We start from the raw sequence: 22438 nt of genomic DNA, 5'->3' as shown, positions 1-22438 counted from the left end.
TTTCATTTGTTTTGAGACTAGTAGAAATGCTTTTGAATCTTTTGAATTTTTCCTTAAAGTTCTAAAAATGTACTTTCATAAAAAGAGGCAAACAGCCCAAAAAGTTCACTGTACGGACTGTGTGGGACTTTGTCATCTGCATTCTCGTAATGAATATAATTTCATAGAACATTAAGGAATTAAATAATCCATAAAAACAATTTAAGAGCTTATCTCATCTGAACAGAAGCCAAGTGTGGTTGATGCAAATTCAGGAGATCTAGTGAATACCATAGACAACCAAACTAAAATCAAATGGGTTGCAGGTACGTCCCAATGGTGATGATGACATTGGAGCAATCGTAAAATATTAAGTGTACAATCGAGGACCGAATTTATCCTCTCAGGACACAGATTTAATTTATTAATTGTACTATAGTAGTGTCCAGAGGGCATGGCCACCAGACCAATCATTATCAGCTGGCAGAGTGCCTATACTCAGCACTTTCTGCTATGAGACTGCTTTCAGTTGCTTATAACATTGCTAAATTTTAATTATATGGGCTACATTTTTTTATGTCAGGTGTCTGCCTCAGGCTGAATTGTTTTATTTGGAAAAATTTAGGAAAAAAATCTCTTCAGCCTTTTCTGAGAAGGCGGCAGGAGCTGCATGCCTAATGATGAGGATAAAAAGAAATAATTAATGTATACCTGTCTCCTGAGCCCCCATCCTTATTGTGCAGTGAGTGAGGTATAGGTCCTGCAGGGAAAAATAGTAAATGACCATCTAAAGATCATGGTTGCATGGGCAACCTTAATTAAGAAAGGAATAAGCAAAGTGCTCAGTGTCCATTTGTATCTCATATGAAGGATGCAGCATATTGCCCTTTAGCAACATACTGGGGCATTGATTGAGTGCTAGCTGAGATGGAAGCATGAGTGTTGCTTGTTTTCCAGTTAAACTTTTGAGTGAGAAGTTCAAATATAGATATATGCTCTGGAGTAATACTTGGAAACTCTGCATATAGATTTCTCATCAGTATATTTGCATGTTGTCACTTTTAATTATGTGACATTCGAACAACAACGGATTGTTCAGTGCTAACCAGCCTTTTTCCTCCTTGAGCAGGTATTGTGAGGTTATGGTGACCAGACGTCCCATTTTTAAAGGGACAATCCCGTATTTTAGTCCTCCTGCAGGTGGTGTCCCGACTTTTTCTAAAAAATGGGCAAATTATCCATATTTTCTGTCATCTCCCCCTCCCCCCCCTTTCCCTCTTCCCCCACACCAAGACTGGCTGCTGCTGGCCACATTCTGGTGTGAACCCTGCTCGTCTGGCTGGATCCCTGCTTGCCAGCCACCTGCCCACCAGCGGTGAGGGGCAGGTTCCAGTGGCCAACAATGGGGGTGGATGTGCAAGGCTCGTGGCGGGGTGAAGATGCAGTATGTGGGACTGGCTGCTCCCCCTGCTGGTCCGTCAGCGCAGCCCCCATTCCATTTGTGGCTGGTGCTGTGAGCTGTGGTAGCTGGTGGCAGGCGCCAGGCAGCAGCCGGCTATGTGTCGCCTCTGCTGCCCATTGGCCCTTTACGTGCTCCCCCTCTCGCTGTCCTCTCCCTACTTTGCCCCTTCGCTGCTGCAGTCCTGCTGGGTTTTTATATGCCCCCTGGCAGGGCGCATCCCACTCCCAGCACTGTTCAGAGAATCAGCTCACCAACAGCCTGGTTGGCAGGCTCCTTCCTTCCCCGCACTGCCTCTGGCTGGGTCGGTGTCCTGGGAAAGCCCAAGACCCTTTGGCCCGGTGCACTGGCCAGGAGGAGCTGAGCTCTGCGTGTGCCAAAGCCCTGCACAGTGCTGGCATGGGGAAGCCTCTCTGCCCCTCAGCTAAGCTCCGGAATGTCAGGGTGCGAGAGGGAAAGCAATTTCTAGCCTGTTCATGCCTCAAACCTGCAGGCTCCATAGCAGCTCCTGGGGCAGGGGCTTAGCACCCTCTTACCTCCTCCCTGACCTTGGGTCCTGCCCCCAGGGAGCGCAGGGCTGCTCCATCCCCTAGACACCTTCCCCTGCTGGCCAGGTTTACTGAAGGCCCTGCAGTCAGGTTGCCTAGGCCCCGGTGCACAATTATCCTTAGGGCTTAACCCCTTCCTGCCCATGCTGTAGCTGGGACACAGGAGGCAGCTGGGTTATGTCGGTGGCCAGCAGCAGCCTGGAGGTGTTAGCTGCCTTTCAACGTTGTGCGGGCAGGAAGGGACAAGATGCTTCTAGTGGGGCGGGGAAAGGGGGGAAGAGGTGGGGGATGAATTCTGCAAAGACATGGGCCAGGTCATCCTCCTCTTTCTCCCCCCCCCGTCTGGAAGCAGCTTCTAACCCTTCCCTCCTGCATAGTGCTGAAAGGCTGCTGCTGGCCACATTCTGGTGTGAACCCTGGCAGAAATCTGGGGAGGAGGGGCATGTGACCCTGTGTGCCCCCCATGTGTTGCCATGGGAAGTTACAGCACCAGGTACCAGGAGAGGTGGTCCATCCCAGGCGCCCAGCCAGGCATGGAGGGTGGAGAGCACCGGGTAGGGAAGGGTTGGGTCAGTTGGTCACCCCACTGTGTGAGAGAGGTGTATGGGAGTGTATGTGTGTCACCTCTCCCTGTGTGTGTGTGTGTGGGGGGCTAGGCATGTGTGTCCCCTCTTCCTGTGTGTGGTGGGTGGGGGGGGTAGGGGTGTGTGTCCTCTCTTCCTGTGTGAACCCTAAAGTCTTAAAGATAAGAAGGTAAATAAAAAGAATCCAGCTACACAGTATTTCTTTTTAACAGGAGCTCAGTCATAGAATCATAGAATCATAGAATATCAGGGTTGGAAGGGACCTCAGGAGGTCATCTAGTCCAACCCCCTGCTCAAAGCAGGACCAATCCCCAATTAAATCATCCCAGCCAGGGCTTTGTCAAGCCTGACCTTAAAAACTTCTAAGGAAGGAGATTCTACCACCTCCCTAGGTAACGCATTCCAGTGTTTCACTACCCTCCTAGTGAAAAAGTTTTTCCTAATATCCAACCTAAACCTCCCCCACTGCAACTTGAGACCATTACTCCTTGTCCTGTCCTCTTCTACCACTGAGAATAGTCTAGAACCATCCTCTCTGGAACCACCTCTCAGGTAGTTGAAAGCAGCTATCAAATCCCCCCTCATTCTTCTCTTCTGCAGACTAAACAATCCCAGTTCCCTCAGCCTCTCCTCATAAGTCATGTGTTCCAGACCCCTAATCATTTTTGTTGCCCTTTGCTGGACTCTCTCCAATTTATCCACATCCTTCTTGTAGTGTGGGGTCCAAAACTGGACACAGTACTACAGATGAGGCCTCACCAATGTCGAATAGAGGGGGACGATCACGTCCCTCGATCTGCTCGCTATGCCCCTACTTATACATCCCAAAATGCCATTGGCCTTCTTGGCAACAAGGGCACACTGCTGACTCATATCCAGCTTCTCGTTCACTGTCACCCCTAGGTCCTTTTCCGCAGAACTGCTGCCTAGCCATTCGGTCCCTAGTCTGTAGCGGTGCATTGGGTTCTTCCGTCCTAAGTGCAGGACCCTGCACTTATCCTTATTGAACCTCATCAGATTTCTTTTGGCCCAATCCTCCAATTTGTCTAGGTCCCTCTGTATCCTATCCCTGTCCTCCAGCGTATCTACCACTCCTCCTAGTTTAGTATCATCCGCAAATTTGCTGAGAGTGCAATCCACACCATCCTCCAGATCATTTATGAAGATATTGAACAAAACCGGCCCCAGGACCGACCCCTGGGGCACTCCACTTGACACCAGCTGCCAACTAGATATGGAGCCATTGATCACTACCTGTTGAGCCCGACAATCTATCCAACTTTCTACCCACCTTATAGTGCATTCATCCAGCCCATACTTCTTTAACTTGCTGACAAGAATACTGTGGGAGACCGTGTCAAAAGCTCTGCTAAAGTCAAGAAACAATACATCCACTGCTTTCCCTTCATCCACAAAACCAGTAATCTCATCATAGAAGGCGATTAGATTAGTCAGGCATGACCTTCCCTTGGTGAATCCATGCTGACTGTTCCTGATCACTTTCGTCTCATGTAAGTGCTTCAGGATTGATTCTTTGAGGACCTGCTCCATGATTTTTCTGGGGACTGAGGTGAGGCTGACTGGCCTGTAGTTCCCAGGATCCTGCTCCTTCCCTTTTTTAAAGATTGGTCAACTTGTCAACTTGATGTTATTTGAATGTATGTACTGCATAGGTTCTGACTGATTGCTGTTGAACTCGCTTGGATATGAGTAATTTTACCAGGTGTCCTGTATTCAACATAGGGAAATATTGTCACCCTATCTAAGGTACAATGCATGTTCCAGAGCTAATAGGAATTTCTTTATGGTAAATTCCAGTGTGATCTGAAGAAAGATCAATGACAGAGGAATAATACCTTCTGTCTTCCAGAAAGAAGGGGGAATATACGTGGATATGCAATTTTGTATGTAAGACACCTTTGCTAAGATTCTAATGTGTTCTTTCATTAACTTTGTTTTTTATCAAAAAATCTGAGGTGCAGAAACTGGTGTAAGTGTAATGAAAAGAATGCCAGCTGACATTGTTTTTTGCCATCCTTCTGAAAGCTGCCATAAAGGACTAGCAAGGGATACAAATGTCAAATACTAATGCTGTTAGCAAATGTCCACCCATATATGAAACTTAAGCTTTTTGCAGCTAGTCTCTAGCCAGCTGTCTTGACAGTACAACAAACATAATTTGTTTGCTTTTCTGTACTGTAGCCTGAGTGAGATATCAGCTAAAGACAGATTTGAGTACTGAAATTACAATGACCTTTTCAGAGATACTGTTTTCATATCAATTGATACTTTTAGGGACTCTAACAGAATTTGGATTTCAAAATTCCCAAATATAACTTAAAAATTTTAGTACAAAGTACTATATAATTTAGGAAAATGTCACCATATTTGGAAAGCTTATCAATATCTGTCACTTTAATTTGAACCAAGGTACAAACTTGTCTGCTGCAGTTAATTTGTGAGTGTGGAAACTCTCTCTTAGTTGCTATTTCAGACAATCTTGGTGTTCTGTTTGTTTTCATTTAGGGTTGTCTACAAACTTCTAGCATCAAAAAGTGAAGGGATCAGGGTACAAGCTCTAAAAGTGATGGGCTACTTCTTAAAACATCTAGCACCTAAGTAAGTACTGGTTTAAATCTGAAGAAAAGATACTGTTTCTGTATATGTTGTTATACATATTTAAAGTGTTCTGTTGGCATGCAACCAGAATACACGTTTCAGCCCATAGTAACTACTGTTTTCTTCAGTGTCATTCAGTTTGTTTTTTCGTAATCCATTTCCTATCTAGTGGAATTAGTCACAGTTGTGTCATAGCATCATAACAGGCTCTCCCATCAAGCTTACCTAGTGATTTGTGACATGTCAGTTTATAGGTTTATGTTTTTAGCACAACCTGCTTGCATAGTTCCAACTAAATATATACTAATAATTAGAACAGTGAGATTAGCAACAAATATTACCAACTCTGGACTCAATTTAAGGTATCTTAAAAGTGTCTTATTTTATCTTTATTTTAAAATTGGCAAAAACATTAAGGTGAGTATTTGCAATCCAGCACTTTTGCTACATGCCTAACAAAGTACCTCTGACCAGTTACGTGATTTGAAACTTAACCATGGTAAAATACTTTCTTAATGAGTTGATGTTGCGAGAGCTCAGATCCAAAACACATAGGTATTCAGGATCTGTTGTTGGGCATACAGCAGAAACATTTCTGTAAATATTCACTTTGTTCTTGCCAATTTTATAGTGAAGATGAATAAAGTAAGGGCTTCTTAAGCCACCTAAACTGAGTCTGGGGTTGATAACTCTAGTTTATCTTTAAAATTAATCCATCAAAACTTATTTTTGCTGCTCCCCTTTTCTTATGCCCCAGCCACCCAGAACACAAATACATAGCCACCTGGTCTCTGTTAACTTACACACATCTGTCTGTAATGTCTGTAATTAGGACTTCCACCATAAAAAGTGGCAAGGAGAATGAACTTTACATAGGTCTTTCAATTTTTGTCTTGAAATACTGGCCCTTAGCATTTATTGTTGATCTTGGAAGTTATATAGTTGTCCAATTGCAGCAGAAAGTACAACACTAGTTTCCACCAATTTATTTAAACAGTGGAATTTGCTGCAACTGTAGTTAACAGATTGCCAGCTAATGCTCATGATCAAGTAACCTTTGTGAGCTGAATGGGGAGGGTTGTGGTCTTCCCTATATCATTATCAAGGGTCCCTCAAGGTCTGGGTCCAGCTTTTTGGGTGGCTGGTGGTAGGATGTTGGCACACAATATGTGAGTGGCCCCTGTCACAGGCTATGTCAACATTGCAGTCAGAGGTGTGACTGCAGCATGTGTAGACATACCTGCACTAGCTTTGGTCTAGCTAGTTTAAATACCAGTAATAGTGAGAGCACGACAGCACAGGCTGGATACCCAGGACTGTGGGCATGTATTTGAGTGGCTGCCGTGTGCTGCTGTGGTTTCCGTGCGATTGTTGTTCAAGCTAGCTAGCTTGGATAGGTCTACATGTGCTGCAGCCACAGCTCTGATTGCAGTGTAGACATACCCAGAGGCTCAGAGAGTGAACCATCCAGTAGTCACACTTTCAGCAGGTCCCAGTGGGTGGCTTGCTTGTTACCTTTGGCAGATAAGGGTTCCTGTGTCCCAACTTCCCCAGAACCGAGAGGCTATAAACTAAAATGCTGAAACACTTTCACCAATTTAGCACTGCTCTGGTGTACACATACCTAACTAGTTAGAGATGCCCTAATTTACTTTATCTGCCTTCCTGTGTTATTGTAGGAGAAAAGCTGAAGTCATGCTTGGACATGGATTATTCTCTTTGCTGGCTGAAAGGCTGATGCTTCATACAGGCTTAATCACCATGACCACGTACAATGTCCTGTTCGAGGTAGTAATAGACTGTAGTTAGAATCCAATCTTCCTAATTACTTAGAAGATGTTATAAAATTGCTTGCATGTTTGTGCTGATATTTTCCAGATGACGCTAGAAATGTAGCTAGGGATGCAGTAAAGTTTTCTGAAGCTTACTGCTTTGGAAGTTCTGCTTAATTTAGATATAGAAGTAGCTCATTGTGAATCATTTTAAAATAACTGTTGAATTAAATGATTGAAGTAGATACTTTTATACCGAGAGCTTCATTCCACTTGAGATCGTGGCTTAAGGTTGTTGTAACTTTGATTAAATTTAGGGGAACTCTTCCACTATAATTAAAATACTAAATGTGTGTCTCAGAAAATGCAAAAAATGGTGTTAAAAATAAGATTGATTCAATTACTAAAACGTATGACAAGGAAACTTCTGTACAATTTTGGCACTAAGATGATATGATGATGAGCACTGTAGAAAACCTTATGATAAACAAGGGGATCAGCCATTCTCTGGCAAGCTTTTTTAGTGAACATTGAATAGCTGTTCTTACACTGTGTTTCTTCCTCCTTCCCCCAGATTCTTATTGAACAAATTTGCACTCTAGTAATACATAAACAGCATCCTGACCCAGATTCAACAGTGAAGATACAAAATCCTCGTAAGCATTACATATCTTTTAAATTATATCACTGTTAAACAAAAAATGTTTGTCATTTAAGAAAACAGCTTATTAATTATGTCCAGCAGTCTGAATTGTGGTCTGTTAGTTTTACAGAGTCATTCATGCAAGAGAGGAGATAATGCATGTTTAGTTGGAGTTAATTGGGAAACATGCCTGTCTCCAGCTTTTTGAAAGACCTTTTGTGTGTCTAAATGTATACGTAATTTAGTACTGACCCTTTTTGTTATGTGGTGGTGATAGTATGAGATGTTTTTTCAAGACTGTTATGCACAGAGTATTTTGATTTAATACATTTTCAGGTTTCAGCGCAATTCTGATTGCATTATTTAGTGATGTCAGACTAAATTACATGAAGTATGGAAGTAACATTCATCTTAAATTACGGTCAATGCAGAAACTCCGGATTTGGAGTGGAAGAAATGTATCTGCTTACTATATTGTTTAGGGTAACTTTCTTTATAGAGAAAAAATCCTGATTTGAGACTTTAGATTTCAGGACAAATTTCTGTTCAAAACCCTTAAGATTCTATAGATTAAGTATAATTGATATTCAAAGAGAGAAACTTAGAGGACACCTGGCTTTCATGTTTGTTCATAACATGATTCATCAGCTGGTATGTTCCTAGTAGGGTGACCAGATGTCCCGATATTTGGGGCTTTTTTTTTATATTGGCTCCTATTATCCCCCGACTCCTGTCTTGATTTTTCATATTTGCTATCTGGTCACCCTAGTTCCTAGTCTCCCAGAGAACATATTTCTTAAAGACGGTCAGTAAATACCGATATTTCCTTTTAAACCAGTCATTTGTGACATAGTAGGCATTAGATTATTAAACCCTGATCATCATTAATTCCAACATTTTACATAATGGCCTAACTCCACTCCCACAGTGAACTAGGCCAACACTGAATGCACTTGTAATCAGTGGCGCAGGCAACCGTATGCCCGGTGCATATCATTGGCAGGGGCAAAGGGGCAGTTTGCTCCAGGGCCCTGTTTGTTTGAGAGGGCCCCCAAACTGAGTGGCGCACAACCCCATATGTTGGGTTGCAATGCTACTCACTGAAATTTGGCCTGTCCAACCCCGCAATTATGATGGAGGGTCAGCTGGGCCAAATGTGAGTGGCTAAAATAAAGCTGTGTGTACCATGTGAAAAATTTCTGGGTGTGCCCCTGTTTGAAAATCCCACTGAAGGGGAATAGTCATGGAAGTCTTTGGAAGAAACAAGCAATATAATTCTTCTTTACTCAGATGCATCTTTGACACTGCTGTAGATGCTTTTCTTTCTTTGTGTAAACAAATATATTTTTACAAGTCAGTTTTTCATAAAGTGACTATCTTACCAAAATGTTTCCTGTTAGTGAATGTAGTCTAATAAGCTCCAATATTTGATGTGCTTTATTTCTAGTTTTTAAAATTTACTTGTGAACTGTTTTGCAGAGGTATTGAAAGTAATCGCGACTCTACTACGTAACTCTCCCCAGTGCTCAGAAACTCTGGAGGTTCGTCGAGCTTTTCTCTCAGACATGATTAAACTGTTTAATAACAGCAGAGAAAATAGGAGGTAAGAGGGCTCATTGTGTGCATACAAAGACCATATGTAAATAACAATGTCTTACAAATCTGTTCTCTCTTAGGACTAAACTAAAATAGTCTCATTAGGCAACCATGTCTAGGCCACGTTATTTAACAAATGCTGTATTCTATTAGGCTTATACATGTAATGCTAGAGAAGTTGCATGCAGTAGTGTTTTTACATATGCTAAATTCATCACCTGCTATGTGTGGTCTCAAAGTTAATGATCTTTGTATGTTTTAATATGCTTGTGCATTTTGAGATATGATTTAGCAGCAGGAGTATGTGTTTTGCAGGAGCTTGTTGCAGTGCTCAGTGTGGCAGGAGTGGATGCTTTCTCTTTGCTATTTCAACCCCAAGAACTCTGAAGAGCAGAAGATAACTGAAATGGTGTATGCCATTTTTAGAATCTTGCTTTATCATGCAGTGAAATATGAGTGGGGTGGCTGGCGAGTTTGGGTGGATACACTGTCAATCACACATTCAAAGGTGAGTGTTTCCCGGAAAAATATTCTGGAAATTGCAATAACTTTTTTTTCCCCTCTAATGAAATTTGGAGCCTTTAAGTACTGGGTCAAATAAAAAAAGTCTTCTAGTAGAAATAAGCCATTTGAATAAGTAGAAATTCAGTAGCTTGAATGGTCTATAATAGCATATACTTCAAGTTCAGTGTATGGCTTGTCACATTTGAAAACTGAATGACTTTTCGTTGTCAGAATACTTTAATCACAAAATTCTTTCTGTTGCTCATGGCATGATGGTGTTCACTTGTAGTAAAAGTGGCATTTAAACATTTCCTAGGGCAGGTTAATCAGAGTTTCAGTGGTGTTTTAGTGCTGGATTTCTGTGCATTAATAACAGCATGAAGTTTTTAAAACACAAGGTGGCGCACCTTATCTATGCATAGACTAAAAATACCTTTTAGTAACATCAAAAGGCAGTGAAACAAACCCACAAAATTAAGGAAATCAGAGTAGAGGCTGACATTCCATCTGTTAAGCCATGAAGGGAGACAGGAAGGTAAGGAGGCTGAAGGAGAATCCCACTGAACGAATACAGGTGCCAGCCTTCCTTCTTTCATGGCTTTTGTTGGCTTGTTACAACCTGAACAACACTGTAAAACACATTTTATTAGTAACTTTTTTTTTCAAATTGAGATACAGAACTAGAAGAAGCAGCCACTTCATTTCTCTGTCCCTGCACCAAGAAAAGAAAAAAGTCTAACATAAAAATCTATGGAATTTGTGTTCTGGGTTTTCAGACAGGTAAATTGTAAATTACATACTTTTAAAAGTGTGTCTCTTACCCACTTATAGAGTGCATACAAAACTGCACGTCTTAATCCCACATTACTGTCCTTACATGGGTTAACTTCCTCCCAGAAATTGTCAATCTATTTAGACCACAACAGCACAACTGGTTTATCTTGTATATCACTGATTTTTGATCCAATAAACAGCTCAATAATCTATTGTGTGGTGGTTATGTGTGAGGGAGAAGAATAAAAGTCCATATACTAAAAATGCTTGCAAATGTTTAGTCAGTGAACATTTCATGACATTATAGGTGCAAAGGATCTGGGGCCAGATCTTAATCCATGCCAAAATGTGGCTCCAGTGACATAGTGGTGCATTAATCCTTTGCTATGCCAGCTCTATATCAAACCTGAAGCGTTCCCATCAGTATAGCAGTGTTTAGGTGGAGTGGGCTACAAACTGTGACCAGTGTAAAGGCCGCTGAAGTTTTGTTAAAAGTTAGCATACTTTTAAGCAGCTCTGAGGCTGTTTTAAATTTCTGGGAATTGAACCAGCCATTGGCTGCTCTCAGGATTGGGGTAAGCAGAAATGTGGCATAAAGCCACCCCTTTGCCTGAAGTTTGCCCATGCAGCTTTGGCACACTAGAGGAGTATGCCCCTGGTTTCTAAACAATACCTGTAAAAATTAATTTATTAACTTACGGTTGTTTTGAAGTTTTTGTTTGTGAGATGTGCGTGGAGAAAGAAGGCAGCAGTCTGCAATGAGAACTAATGGTCGGTAAAGTTAAACATAAAATACAGTGTTAAAATTCAAACACTGAAATGGATTTGTGGTCACTAATTATATATTATTTCGTATCTAACTTAAAATGGCTAACCCAGCTATTCCAGAATATGTAGAGAAAACACAAATGTTTGTAGGAGACCTGGTAGGGGCTAAATATTTAAAAACAAATTCTGGATAAGTTATAAAATCTCTGAAAACAAGATCTTGATGATGCAAATTCTTAAAATAGATTTGGTTCTAATTATCTGAAAGGGCTTTTTTTAAGAACATAAGAATGGCCCTACTGCGTCAGACCAAAGGTTCATCTAGTCCAGTATCCTGTCTTCCGACAATGGCCAATGCCAGTGCCCCTGCGAGAATGAACAGAACAGGTAATCCCTCCCCTGTTGCCCATTCCCAATTTCTGGCAAACAGAGGATAGGGACACCATCCCTGTCCATCCTGTCTAATAGCCATTGATGGACCTATCCTCCATGAACTTATCTAGTTCTTTTTTGAACCCTGTTATAATCTTGGCCTTCACAACATCCTCTGGCAAGGAGTCCATAGGTTGACTGTGCATTGTGTGAAAAAATACTTCCTTTTGTTTGTTTTAAACCTGCTGCCTATTAATTTCATTTGGTGACCGCTAGTTCTTGTGTTATGAGAAGGAGTAATTAACACTTCCTTATTTACTTTCTACACAACAATCATAATTTTATAGACCTCTCTTATATCTGCCTTAGTAGTCTCTTTTCCAAGCTGAAAAGTCCCAGTTTTATTAATCTCTCCTCTTATGGCAGCCATTCCCTACCCCTAATCATGTTTGTCGCCTTTTTCTGAACCTTTTCCAATTCCAATATATCTTTTTAGAGATGGGGCGACCACATCTGCAGGCAGTATTCAAGATGTGAATGTACCATGGATTTATACAGAGGCAATATGATATTTTCTGTTTTATTATCTATCCCTTTCTTAATGATTCCCAACATTCTGTTCACTTTTTTGACTGTCGCTGCACAATGAGTGGATGTCTTCAGAGCACTATCCACAATGACTCCAAGATCTCTTTCTTGAGTGGTAACAGCTAATTCAGACCCCATCATTTTATATGTATATACCTCCACCCTGATATAATGCAGTAAAGCATTTCCCCTCCTCCCCTGTCCCTCCCAGGCTTGGGAGGGAGGGAGGGAGGAGAAGCGGAACAGTGGCGCGCTCAGGGGAGGAGGCAGAGCAGAAGTGAGCTGCTGGAAGAGGGGGGGCATGGGGAGGGCCACACCAAGTAACCGGGGGGGACGGAGACGCAGAGGAACCGCTCCCGCCCCAGCTCACTTCTGCTCCGCCTCCTCCCCCGAGCATGCTGCTGTTCTGCTTCTCCCTCCCTCCCAGGATTGCTGTGCCAAACAGCTGATTCGCGGCAAGCCTTGGAGGGAGGGGGGAGAAGCGGAGCAGCGGCACACTCGGGGCAGGAGGCGGAGGCGGAGCGGAGGTGAGCTGGGGCAGTGGGATGGGCAGCTGCCAGTTTGTGCTCTGCACCCACCAATTTTTTTCCATGGGTTCTACAGCCCCAAAGCACCCATGGAGTTGGCGCCTATGGCGGCAGCAACATGCCGCTCTGAGCGGCGTGTTAAGGGGACCAGGCCGGGGCCAGGGGTTGGATAAATGTCAGAGGGTCTCGGGGGGCAGTCAGGGGACAGGGAGTAGGGGGAGTTGGGTGGATTGGGGGTCAGATAGGGGGCAGGGCCAGGCTGTTTTGGGAGGCACAGCCTTCCCTACCCAGCCCTCCATAGCAAGTTCGGTATAACGCTGTTTCACATATAACGCGGTAAGATTTTTTGGCTCCCAAGGACTGCGTTGTATCGGGGTAGAGGTGTAGTTGGGATTATCTTTTCCAATGTGCGTTACTTTGCATATATCAACATTGAATTTCATGTACCATTTTGTTGTCCAGTCACCCAGTTTTGTGAGATCCTTTTGTAGTCTTTCCAGTCTGCTTGGGACTTAACTATCTTGAGTAGTTTTGTATCATCTGCAAATTTTGAAACCTTCCTGTTTACCCCTTTTTCCAGATCATTTATGAATATGTTGACTAGGACTGGTCCCGGGGGATACCATACCAAATGGGATCTGAGGTGCTTGAGCCTCCATCCTACCCTCCTGTTGCCCAGGTTCCAACATGAAGCAGGCTTGCAGCCAGGAAATTCCTATTGAGGGGTCCTCAGCTGTGGAATAGATTTCTAGCTTCACTTTTCCAAAGCCCAACATCTGTTCCCCCGGGGTTTTGTTTTTGCATTGCAGGGGAGGTCAGTGGTGGGGGAGAAGAGAGATGAGCAGGTGAATAAGTGGGGTGGGTTGCAGAATGTGTTCTGGGTTTGAAGTAGTTAAACAAGATCTGGAATAGTTCAGTCTGTTGAATACTGGGCCTAAAAAGTTGTCTTCATAGTCTCATGCTGAAAGAATTAAGATTTTTTAAAAATAAATAGGACTGTTAAAACCTTATTCGGTGTATTTTCAGATTAAATTAATTTTTGGTAAAGGTAAAGGTAATGGTTACATTTTACACTGCAACTAGTGATATAAGGATAGAGATGATGATGTGTGTGTATGGGGTGTGTGCCTTAAGTATTGATATTAATATTCAATTGGTTATGAATTCTTACAATTGTTTTTTTTCCTAATTAACTTACATTTTGAATACTCTAGTATATACTGATTTTAAAAAGTCGTAAATTACCAAGACTCTTTACATTGTATGACTTTATAATACTGTGTAGAAATAATTCAGTTGGTATATTGCTAGATGCTAAGTGCATCACTGAGTTGTTTGATTTCTAGCATGCTTTCAAAGTACTATGGAACCAGCAATCATAGAGACCGAAATATTTTTTTCTTAATATTGTTGAGAAAATAACCAGTTGTTTTCATTTAATCTCTAATTGTAGGGAATGCTTATTTTTCCCTTTTACAGCTCTTTGCACCCCCCCCCCCCAAATTATAACACCATTCTTTGATAAAGAACTAGTGTATAACGGACTAGTGTTGCAGAATTGGATAGGTTTTGCAGAGCTACACATCAAGATACATGCAGCTGCTATAAAAAGCCAAAGAAACTCAATTGCAATTTTATTGTCCAGTTTGATAGATTTCCTGCCACCTTTGTAGCAGGGAAGCTGTTTGTCACTGTAAACCTCTCTTCCAACAGCTGCACTATGCTTTATAAGCAGCAATGGTTTTTCTAGCATAATTGCACTACATTGGTTTCTTTGCTTCCAGAATTTAAAAGGTGTGGGTAACCTTTTTAAAGCTGAATTTCTATGTCTTGCTCATGCACTGCCTTGATTTTCATATTATATCTTTGTGCTATTTCTTCAAAGCTGAACATGATTTACCAAAAAATATGGTTTAAACTGAGTCTTACAGTTTGATGAAAATATTCAGGAAAAATTTAGATCAAAACCCAATTTTGTTAAAGTATTTTTTCTAGAATAATAGATATGTTAACTATATCCTAAACTTAAATCTGTCTAGATCTGTTACTTTGCAAAAAGGACCAATGGCTTCATGGTTAATAATAGGAAACAAGTAAAGAATGGTGGACAAGTTGCCTTCTTGACCTTTCAATTTCCCCAAGATTTAAAGAAAATAATGGTTTATACAATATAATTCACCATCTACTTGAATGTTTTAAAACATTGAAAAGTGTGAACATTTAAGTATTTCAGGTCCTTTGAAATATCTTTTAATTAAAAAAAGTTGTCATGTTACTAAGTAACCAAATTAAAGGTAAATCATTTGGATAAGGAAACATCTTGGAATATTTTAATAAAATTAATGAATTTTGCATTAATGTTATGAATCAATAAGTGTTCAAAAATACTTCCATTTGCAGACTGAAGTTGTATCAGTTTTAATCTGTATGTGGAAATGTTTCAGAATATTGTTTACTAATCTGAATAAAAGGGGATTTGATAATCCTAATAAAAATAAACATGAGTTTTAAAATACTGTTTTGTTTTTTTTTAATTTCTAAGTGATTATTCTCTACTCAAATAATAAACTGATATTTTAATGGGCATAGATAAGATGCTGAATACATCATTTTTATATTTCTTCTTTTTGTGCCCTAAAAAAGGGATAATCCCCTTCAAGAAGAGAAAAAACTGATTGTACCACATAGTGAATTCGATGTGCCTAGAATTAAGCTGAATTATGTAGCTGGCATGGCAGTGGCAGGTATAGAAAAACTGGAGAGACAGATCAGAAAAAATGATTAGGTCATTGGAGTAATAGATTTATATAGGAAGATTAAAAAAGCTTAATATGTAAGGAAGGAAGCATTGTCTAGTGGAATGAGCAGGGGGCTGGATGTCAGGATCTCCTAAATTCGAATTCCAGTATTCCCCCGAGTTACTATGAGGTCTTTGGCTAATTGCTTAAAATACGAGTTGCTTAATGTTTTCCCATCTCTAAAATGAGAATAATATTTAGCTACCTGACAGAGACGTGCTGAGGAATAGTTAGCTTGTACAATATCTTGATGTAAAATGCTGCTTAACTCCTCAGCAAGGACTCAGTGATTCATGATAGCTGTTTACAAACATTGGAATTGTGTAAAATGGAGGATGAGGATTTTTTTTAGGGTAATGCTAAGGCTAAGTGATGTGAGGCTAAGTAGGAAAAATGGTATGAAATTAAAAAGCAGAATGTTTAGGCTGAATATTGGAGTAGGGGAATGAGTCTGTAAAGATTCCATAAACGTAAGATACTTCAACTTTCCTTAGAAAGGTGTATAAGAATTATCTGAAATTTTCATACTATTAATATCTGTTAGATAAATGGTTCTTCAGCTCTTCAATTCTGCAGACTGCTTCATGAGCGAGAACCGCTGCTATCTACCCAGCCCCACTGGCATACCTCTCAATCTGCCAGGGCCCACAAATGGGCCACAATGTGTGACAAAAGCCAAACATGAGGGGGGAAGACTAATTATTCATGCAGCAAACTTAAAATGTGGGATTAATTAATTGAGTATAAATCTCTTTTTAAAACTTCAGTTTCATGATTCTTCTGATGTAAATAATTTTCAACCAAAAAAATTAAGGGGTTGCCAGATTTGTGTGGAATACAAATTACATTGGGATTAAAATATGGGGCCTCCCTGAAAGTAATGTATGTTCAAAAAGTATGGCTTCTGGCGCCTTCCCCCTCTTTCCCAGGTGAGTCCCCTGCTATTCCTGGGTGTGGATAGAGGGGCCTGCTTACTACCGACTTCTAAGTGTGATGGGAGCTCTAACCTCAGCAGGAGGGAGTGGGAAGCAGGAGTACAAAACACTCGGGAGAGCCCTTTGACAAGTAGCATCCATGGTGGGTGGGGAACTCTGTGCCTTATTGGATATACTCTGACCACTGCATTAGGGGAAAAGGGATGTCATGGTCAAAGTCGCAGGAAAAGATTTTTGGATGTAGAAAGTTAGACTGAAAAGGGCAGGGAGGGCCCCTCTGCTGACCTGTATTTCTCCAGCTCAGGGCTTTTTCTCCTGTCAGCATTGGTTCTCCACTTGTAAGGTAACTCCAGTCTCTTCATGTGTATATTTATGCCTGCATCTGTAATTTTCACTCCATGCATCTGAAGAAGTGGGGGTTTTTACCGATGAAAGCTTATGCCCAAATAAATCTGTTAGTCTTTAAGGTGCCACCGGACTCCTCGTTGTTTTTGTGGATACAGACTAACACGGCTACCCGTCTGATACTCCAGAATCATAGCATCTCTCTCTCTGCCCAGGCAGTCAGTGCCTTTCTGCTCTGGCTGGTCCAGCAGTCAGAAAGGTTTCCACTCACTCTGGAAAACTGACCCTTTTAAGGCCCTCTATTTCCCTTCAGCTTCTCAGGAAGCTTCTCTTTGGAGACTATACTGATATGGCTACGTTGGTAAAGCCCTCCACTGTAGATGCAGCTTATAACTGAGAGCAGTTTTTCACCACCTCCCCAAATGACATTAGCTACATTGACATAGCTGTGTCTTCACTTGGAGTTTTGTCAGCCTTGTCTATATGTTGGTTAGGTATGTGAGGTGTTTTTTGTACCCCTGACCAACATCATAATGCCAATGTAATTTCTCAGTGTAGACCAAGCCTCTTCCTCTTTGTTTTTAAAACCCTGCTTTGTCACTTCTGTTTGTTTCCTCCTTTACACTCATTTAAAACCTAACTGTTTGGAGAAAAGCTGGAGAAAAGCTGGAGGAGAAACTGGTTTCACCAAGGATGTAGACATTTTGTTCTGTTTTGGCAAGATGTGTTCTCGTGGTGATATTTTTTAATGACCATCCTGTTCAGAGACAGGCTCTCAGGCACCACTCCATCTGCGTAGCACAAGCAGTATGAGACAAAAGAACAGTGAAGATCATCATAAGGGTTTAAACACAGAGTTCCAAATCCAAAACAGAATTTGTAAGTTGTACGTAGATACATTCCCCAAATCACGAGAATAGCCAACATACAAATTTAACTTCCATTTAAATGAAGACTTCTATTAGTCAATTGTGACTGATATTTGCCATTCAGAATAACTTTGTCCTATAATTCATTTGCATTTTGATTGTAAACATAAGAGAAAATTAGTTTAGAATATAATTTTTTCCCCTCTGTGAGAAGCTTGCTGGGGATATGGCAAAATGTGTTCTTTTGAGGAAGATTGTGTGGAGGTATTAATGTATATAATACCTCTGTCCCTTTTCTCTGACTGATTCATGAAGTGGGATTGGTATTGGCATGTATTGGTGCCTCCAGTCAAAGTTGTTCCTTGCATGGAGTGGAGAGTTTCCAGGCCTCAGCTGTTAGCATTGCTCCTAGGAGGGAGGAAAAACGGGTCAATAAAGCTTTCAGAGTAAAAATAGTAACATATATTGGAATTATGAACAGTTCATTGATGGGGTTAGCAGCATAGGAGCTAGTTTACAATAAGCCTTGCTACAGACAACAGTACTGTTACTGGCTGGTTGACCGGCCAACCAGTTACCCATGCCACCTCCCTCCACTCCACAAAAATGTATATATTGTGTGTGTGGGGGCGGGGAACCTAGACTAAATCTTAACACACACCTAAAGTGCCTCGTTTACATGTTAGTTTTAATACAAATGTTAGTCATCTTAACCTTTTTGTATGCTGCATGCTAATCTTCTTGTCTGGCAATTAGTAAATGTTGAATGTCAAATTAAGTTAAAATTAATGGCAGAGGAGAATGTTGTAGTTATTAGCTCACAAGTGTCTTAACTAGTAGTGCGTAGATGTGCTTTCCAAATGACTATGGATTAACCATCAAATGATTGTGAAGATTAATGACTGGCCTTTTAGCTCGCTAATTTAGAACAATTTCTGATAATTAATTGTGAATGATCAGCTTTACAGTGCAGATGCTTTAAGGAAAATAAAAAAATGACTGAAGATAGGTGAATTTAAGTTTTTCAGCTTTCATATTGTTACAAGTTTACATGAGCTAGTATTTATATCTTAAAGTTGTTAGCTCTGTGCTATTCGTATTTAAAAAATAATCTGGTGGCTTCTATTTGAGTGTACATTTTGTTAATTGTTGCCTTCATTAATGCTAACCCTAGCTTTTAAATGTTATGTTTTACAACACTCACAATCTGCTTTGTGAGAAGCGTTTCATAAATTCAGTGTCCTGGAATATTTGTTTAGAAAAAAGTTGTTCTTGCCTTCCACATTTAACAGGATTGTTCAAATGTAGAGTCCATGTTAATTAAGCTGATTTGCAAATTAAATGAGCAAAAACACAAATTTAGGTAGACTTGCTGCAATGTTGGTCTTTGCAAAGCAGCATTTTATATTTTTTTATATACAAAGAAAACCCTTAATTAGAAATGCTGCTTTGTAAAGTCCAACATTGTAGTGAGCTTGCTTAAATTTGTGGTTTTCCCACTTTAATTTGCAAATGTATTTTAAAAATGTAATCTTGATTTGAGATTTTTGTGATAGAAACAAGGCTGCTTAAATTGTATCCATTTATTTTTAAAAAGCCTCCTTTACCCTCCCTGTTACTGTATGTGTATGCTTTCTAGCTTGCTTTAACAGTATCACTCGCCTTGCATTTTTCTGTGTCTTGGGTCTGTGTATGTCACCATATTATGTCTGGATTTATTTTCCCATAGGATTACATGGCCAGCATTTAAAGATGGGAATTGTCTGTATTGACCTTTCTTCCCCCACTTTTTGCAGCACACAATAGCAATCTGGAAAGAAATTTCATTAGTTTAATTTCCAAAATACTTTAGCAAATCACTTTATATTGGCTTCCAAAACCATCATTTCTTTGCAGTTTTGGATAAGAAAACCACAACTGCAAAACTGTACTGCATTGTTTTTACTGTAGAGCATATATTTAAAATACCCTTAATGAGGTAACGAATAACCTGCAGCTGCTGTGCAGTGCTTCTGTAAGTCAAACAGCTCAGTACTTGTAGTGTCCCTATTTCTCAACAATCTTAGATAGGTGAAGAAATGTATTTAAGCTTATTCTTACTCATTTTGTAACTGATGTGCATCAAACACATACAAGTTAACACTTGACTTCAATACAGAACACATGAATTAATAGGGTTGCCAACTGTCTAATCGCACAAATCCAAACACTCTTGCTCTGTCCCCTTCCACAAGGCCCTGCCCCGCCCCCTTTGAAGGCCCCACCCCTCCACTTACTTCAGTCCCCCTCCCTCCGTCGCTCACTGTCCCCCACCCTCACTCACTTTCGTCTAAAAAGTCTTTCTTTAAACTTAAGGAGCAGATTTAGTATTACAAATTATTTACTCAAGACACAACCTCCCACAATATCTGTGTACCATTTTGGAGTCTGAGGTATGAAAGAACATCTTAAATTACTGTCATGAATTTTTTAGATATTCTTTCATTTTAGGATTATTTTCTTTATTTTTTTAAAAGTTGTGGATTTTTCCTGGGGGGGCACTGCATACAAGTTTTAATATGAAATGAAGTTTTACAGCAGAATTAAACTCTTAAAATAGGAATTGGTAATGGAAATTTGATATTAATGTGTTGAAAATTGATGGGGAGGCTAAAGACATGAGGTAAAAAATCCATAAGAGAGAGACAATAAGAAAGAGTTTAAGTATATTAGGAACAAAAGAAATTCGAACAACGGTATAGGTCCATTACTAGATGGAGATTGTAAAATTGTTAATGCTGGAGAAAAAAAAAGTGTTCAGTAAATATTTCTGGTCTGTATTTGCAAAGAAGTAAGATGATGTAATCGTATCCTATAAGGACGATGAAGTACGTTTTCTAGTCCATTAGTAACTAAGGAGGATGTTAAACAACATGTACTAGAAATCAAAAATTTTAAATAAGCATTCAAGAGTCCTTCAAGAGCTTCTTTTTTAACTTTTACATTATGGTGGAGTGGTAGTGGTACCACAATTAAGGTTGAATTTCAGCTTTGCAGTTTGGATACTACTATTGTTCAGTTGACTCTGAATCTACTTTGTAGAAGAATCAGTCTTCTAATTTTGAGTTCTAATGTTCTTGATAATCCTTTGTTTTTTAGGTAACGTTTGAAATGCATAAAGAGAGCCTTTCCCAAATGTACCGGGATTACCAAAGGAAAGGAGGTGAAGGAAGTGGAATAGTTCCTTCCACCCCTGTTAAAACTATCTCAGGAGTTAGCAGAGAAGCTGAAATCGCAAGGAGGCAACAGCATGTGGAGGTGAAAGAAGCTGCTGCTTCTGCATATGTTGGAGCTGATACCGTGGAGCACAGTGCTCAAAAAAATGAGATAAAAGCCTCATCTGAATGTGAGCTACAAAGTCATTCGCCATCTAATGAAGGGAAGAAATCTGAGGGAGAAAATGGTCAAAGATCACCTGACTTAAAGAGAGCACCTTGCTTAGAATTTCCTCCACAGACAGAAGCAGTAAAATCGGGAGATTCAGAAATCACTTCTGGAATTGCTGAAGCAACTGCAGATTCTCTGAGTAAAGCTAAAGAACTTGTGGAAGAAACAGCAGCTACTGATGGGGCTTCTCTAACTGTACAAACTGTTTTAGAAGGGGAGACACCTGAAAGCCCAGAAATGCTGGAGGAATTTACACCAGAGGTGGAAGATGATGACTTTGTTGATTTAAAAGAGGAAAGCAATCTGCCTTTACCTTCAGAAGAGTTGGTACTAAAACCCAGTGAAGAGAATAGCTCACCTGAAAATGAAAGCCAAATAACAATAGCAATGAACGAAGAAACTGTTGAGAAGGAACCTGAGACAATACCTTTAGAATCCAAAAGTGCTGAAATCTTGAACAAGACAAGAGAAGAATTGGCTTCCTTGTCAGAAACAGTGACCTCTGAAGTCCAAGAGGAGACAAGTCAACTAAATTCAGAAGTGAATGAGAAGTTAGAGGAATTAAAACCTGATGGCAGTGAAACCAAAGCAATTGGAGGAGATGCAAACACACATACTTCAGAAGCTTCTGTGACCTCAGAGAAAAAAATTGCCAAGCTTGATGTTTCCAGTGTTGCATCAGACACCCAGAGACTGGAACTAAAACCCAACACAAGCCTGGAAGCAACTCAGCCTCTTAGACCCCTACCTGAGGTAACTTTTATATACCTTCCTTAGGCCAAATTAAAATTGTACCTAAAAAAAAAAAAAAAAGTGTCAGACTGATTAGTTTGATATTTATAAGAAAAACATAACTCTTTTCCAACAATACAGTTTGAGAAATTAGTGAAATTTTGTACAGTTCATAGGATTTTTGTAGGCTCCTGAAGAAGCACTTTGCTGACCCCCAGGAGTCAAATAGCTAAAACTTTAACCAATTTGTGTCATCTGTAGTCTCTAAATCGAAGAATAAAAAGTAGCATTGTGGATTCTGAGCTTTCACCTTGAATTCCCTCTATTTTTTCACTGAACTTCCCTCTTATTTCCTCCATCTCCTTAAGCCCTTCTATCTCTCTTAATCCTCAGAGGTCTCTTGTAGTTACAATCCATCAGTCAGAAAAGAGCTTGCGTGAATTCTTTTCAGACTTTAATGAAAGTTGTAGAAGCCATTTTTTTAGCTAACTGCTACTAATGGACATCAGTTGAGAACTCATTCATTATCACTAAAAGTATCAACATAAGGAAGTGTTTAGTAAATTTTAACTCCGAATTGGGCTTATGTTTTTGCCCTTA

The 22438-nt window shown here is 40.3% G+C and overlaps 1 protein-coding gene across 4 annotated transcripts in view; it reads left to right on the top strand.

The window, feature by feature from the left end:
- Window positions 1-22438, top strand: part of LRBA (LPS responsive beige-like anchor protein) — a 552094-nt gene that overhangs the window by 93584 nt on the left and 436072 nt on the right. For all 4 annotated transcript variants that reach the window (XM_077815359.1, XM_077815362.1, XM_077815360.1 and 1 more), the window contains 6 exons: window positions 5097-5189; window positions 6869-6977; window positions 7536-7617; window positions 9084-9207; window positions 9516-9708; window positions 20819-21859. In XM_077815359.1, coding sequence (XP_077671485.1) covers window positions 5097-5189; window positions 6869-6977; window positions 7536-7617; window positions 9084-9207; window positions 9516-9708; window positions 20819-21859 — 1642 coding nt within the window. The remainder of the gene's footprint in view (window positions 1-5096; window positions 5190-6868; window positions 6978-7535; window positions 7618-9083; window positions 9208-9515; window positions 9709-20818; window positions 21860-22438) is intronic.

The sequence above is a fragment of the Eretmochelys imbricata genome, chromosome 4, assembly GCF_965152235.1.
Source record: "Eretmochelys imbricata isolate rEreImb1 chromosome 4, rEreImb1.hap1, whole genome shotgun sequence".
Classification (NCBI taxonomy): domain Eukaryota; kingdom Metazoa; phylum Chordata; order Testudines; family Cheloniidae; genus Eretmochelys; species Eretmochelys imbricata.
Note: the sequence above shows the minus strand (reverse complement) of the source record. Positions and strands in the feature narration are given on the sequence as shown.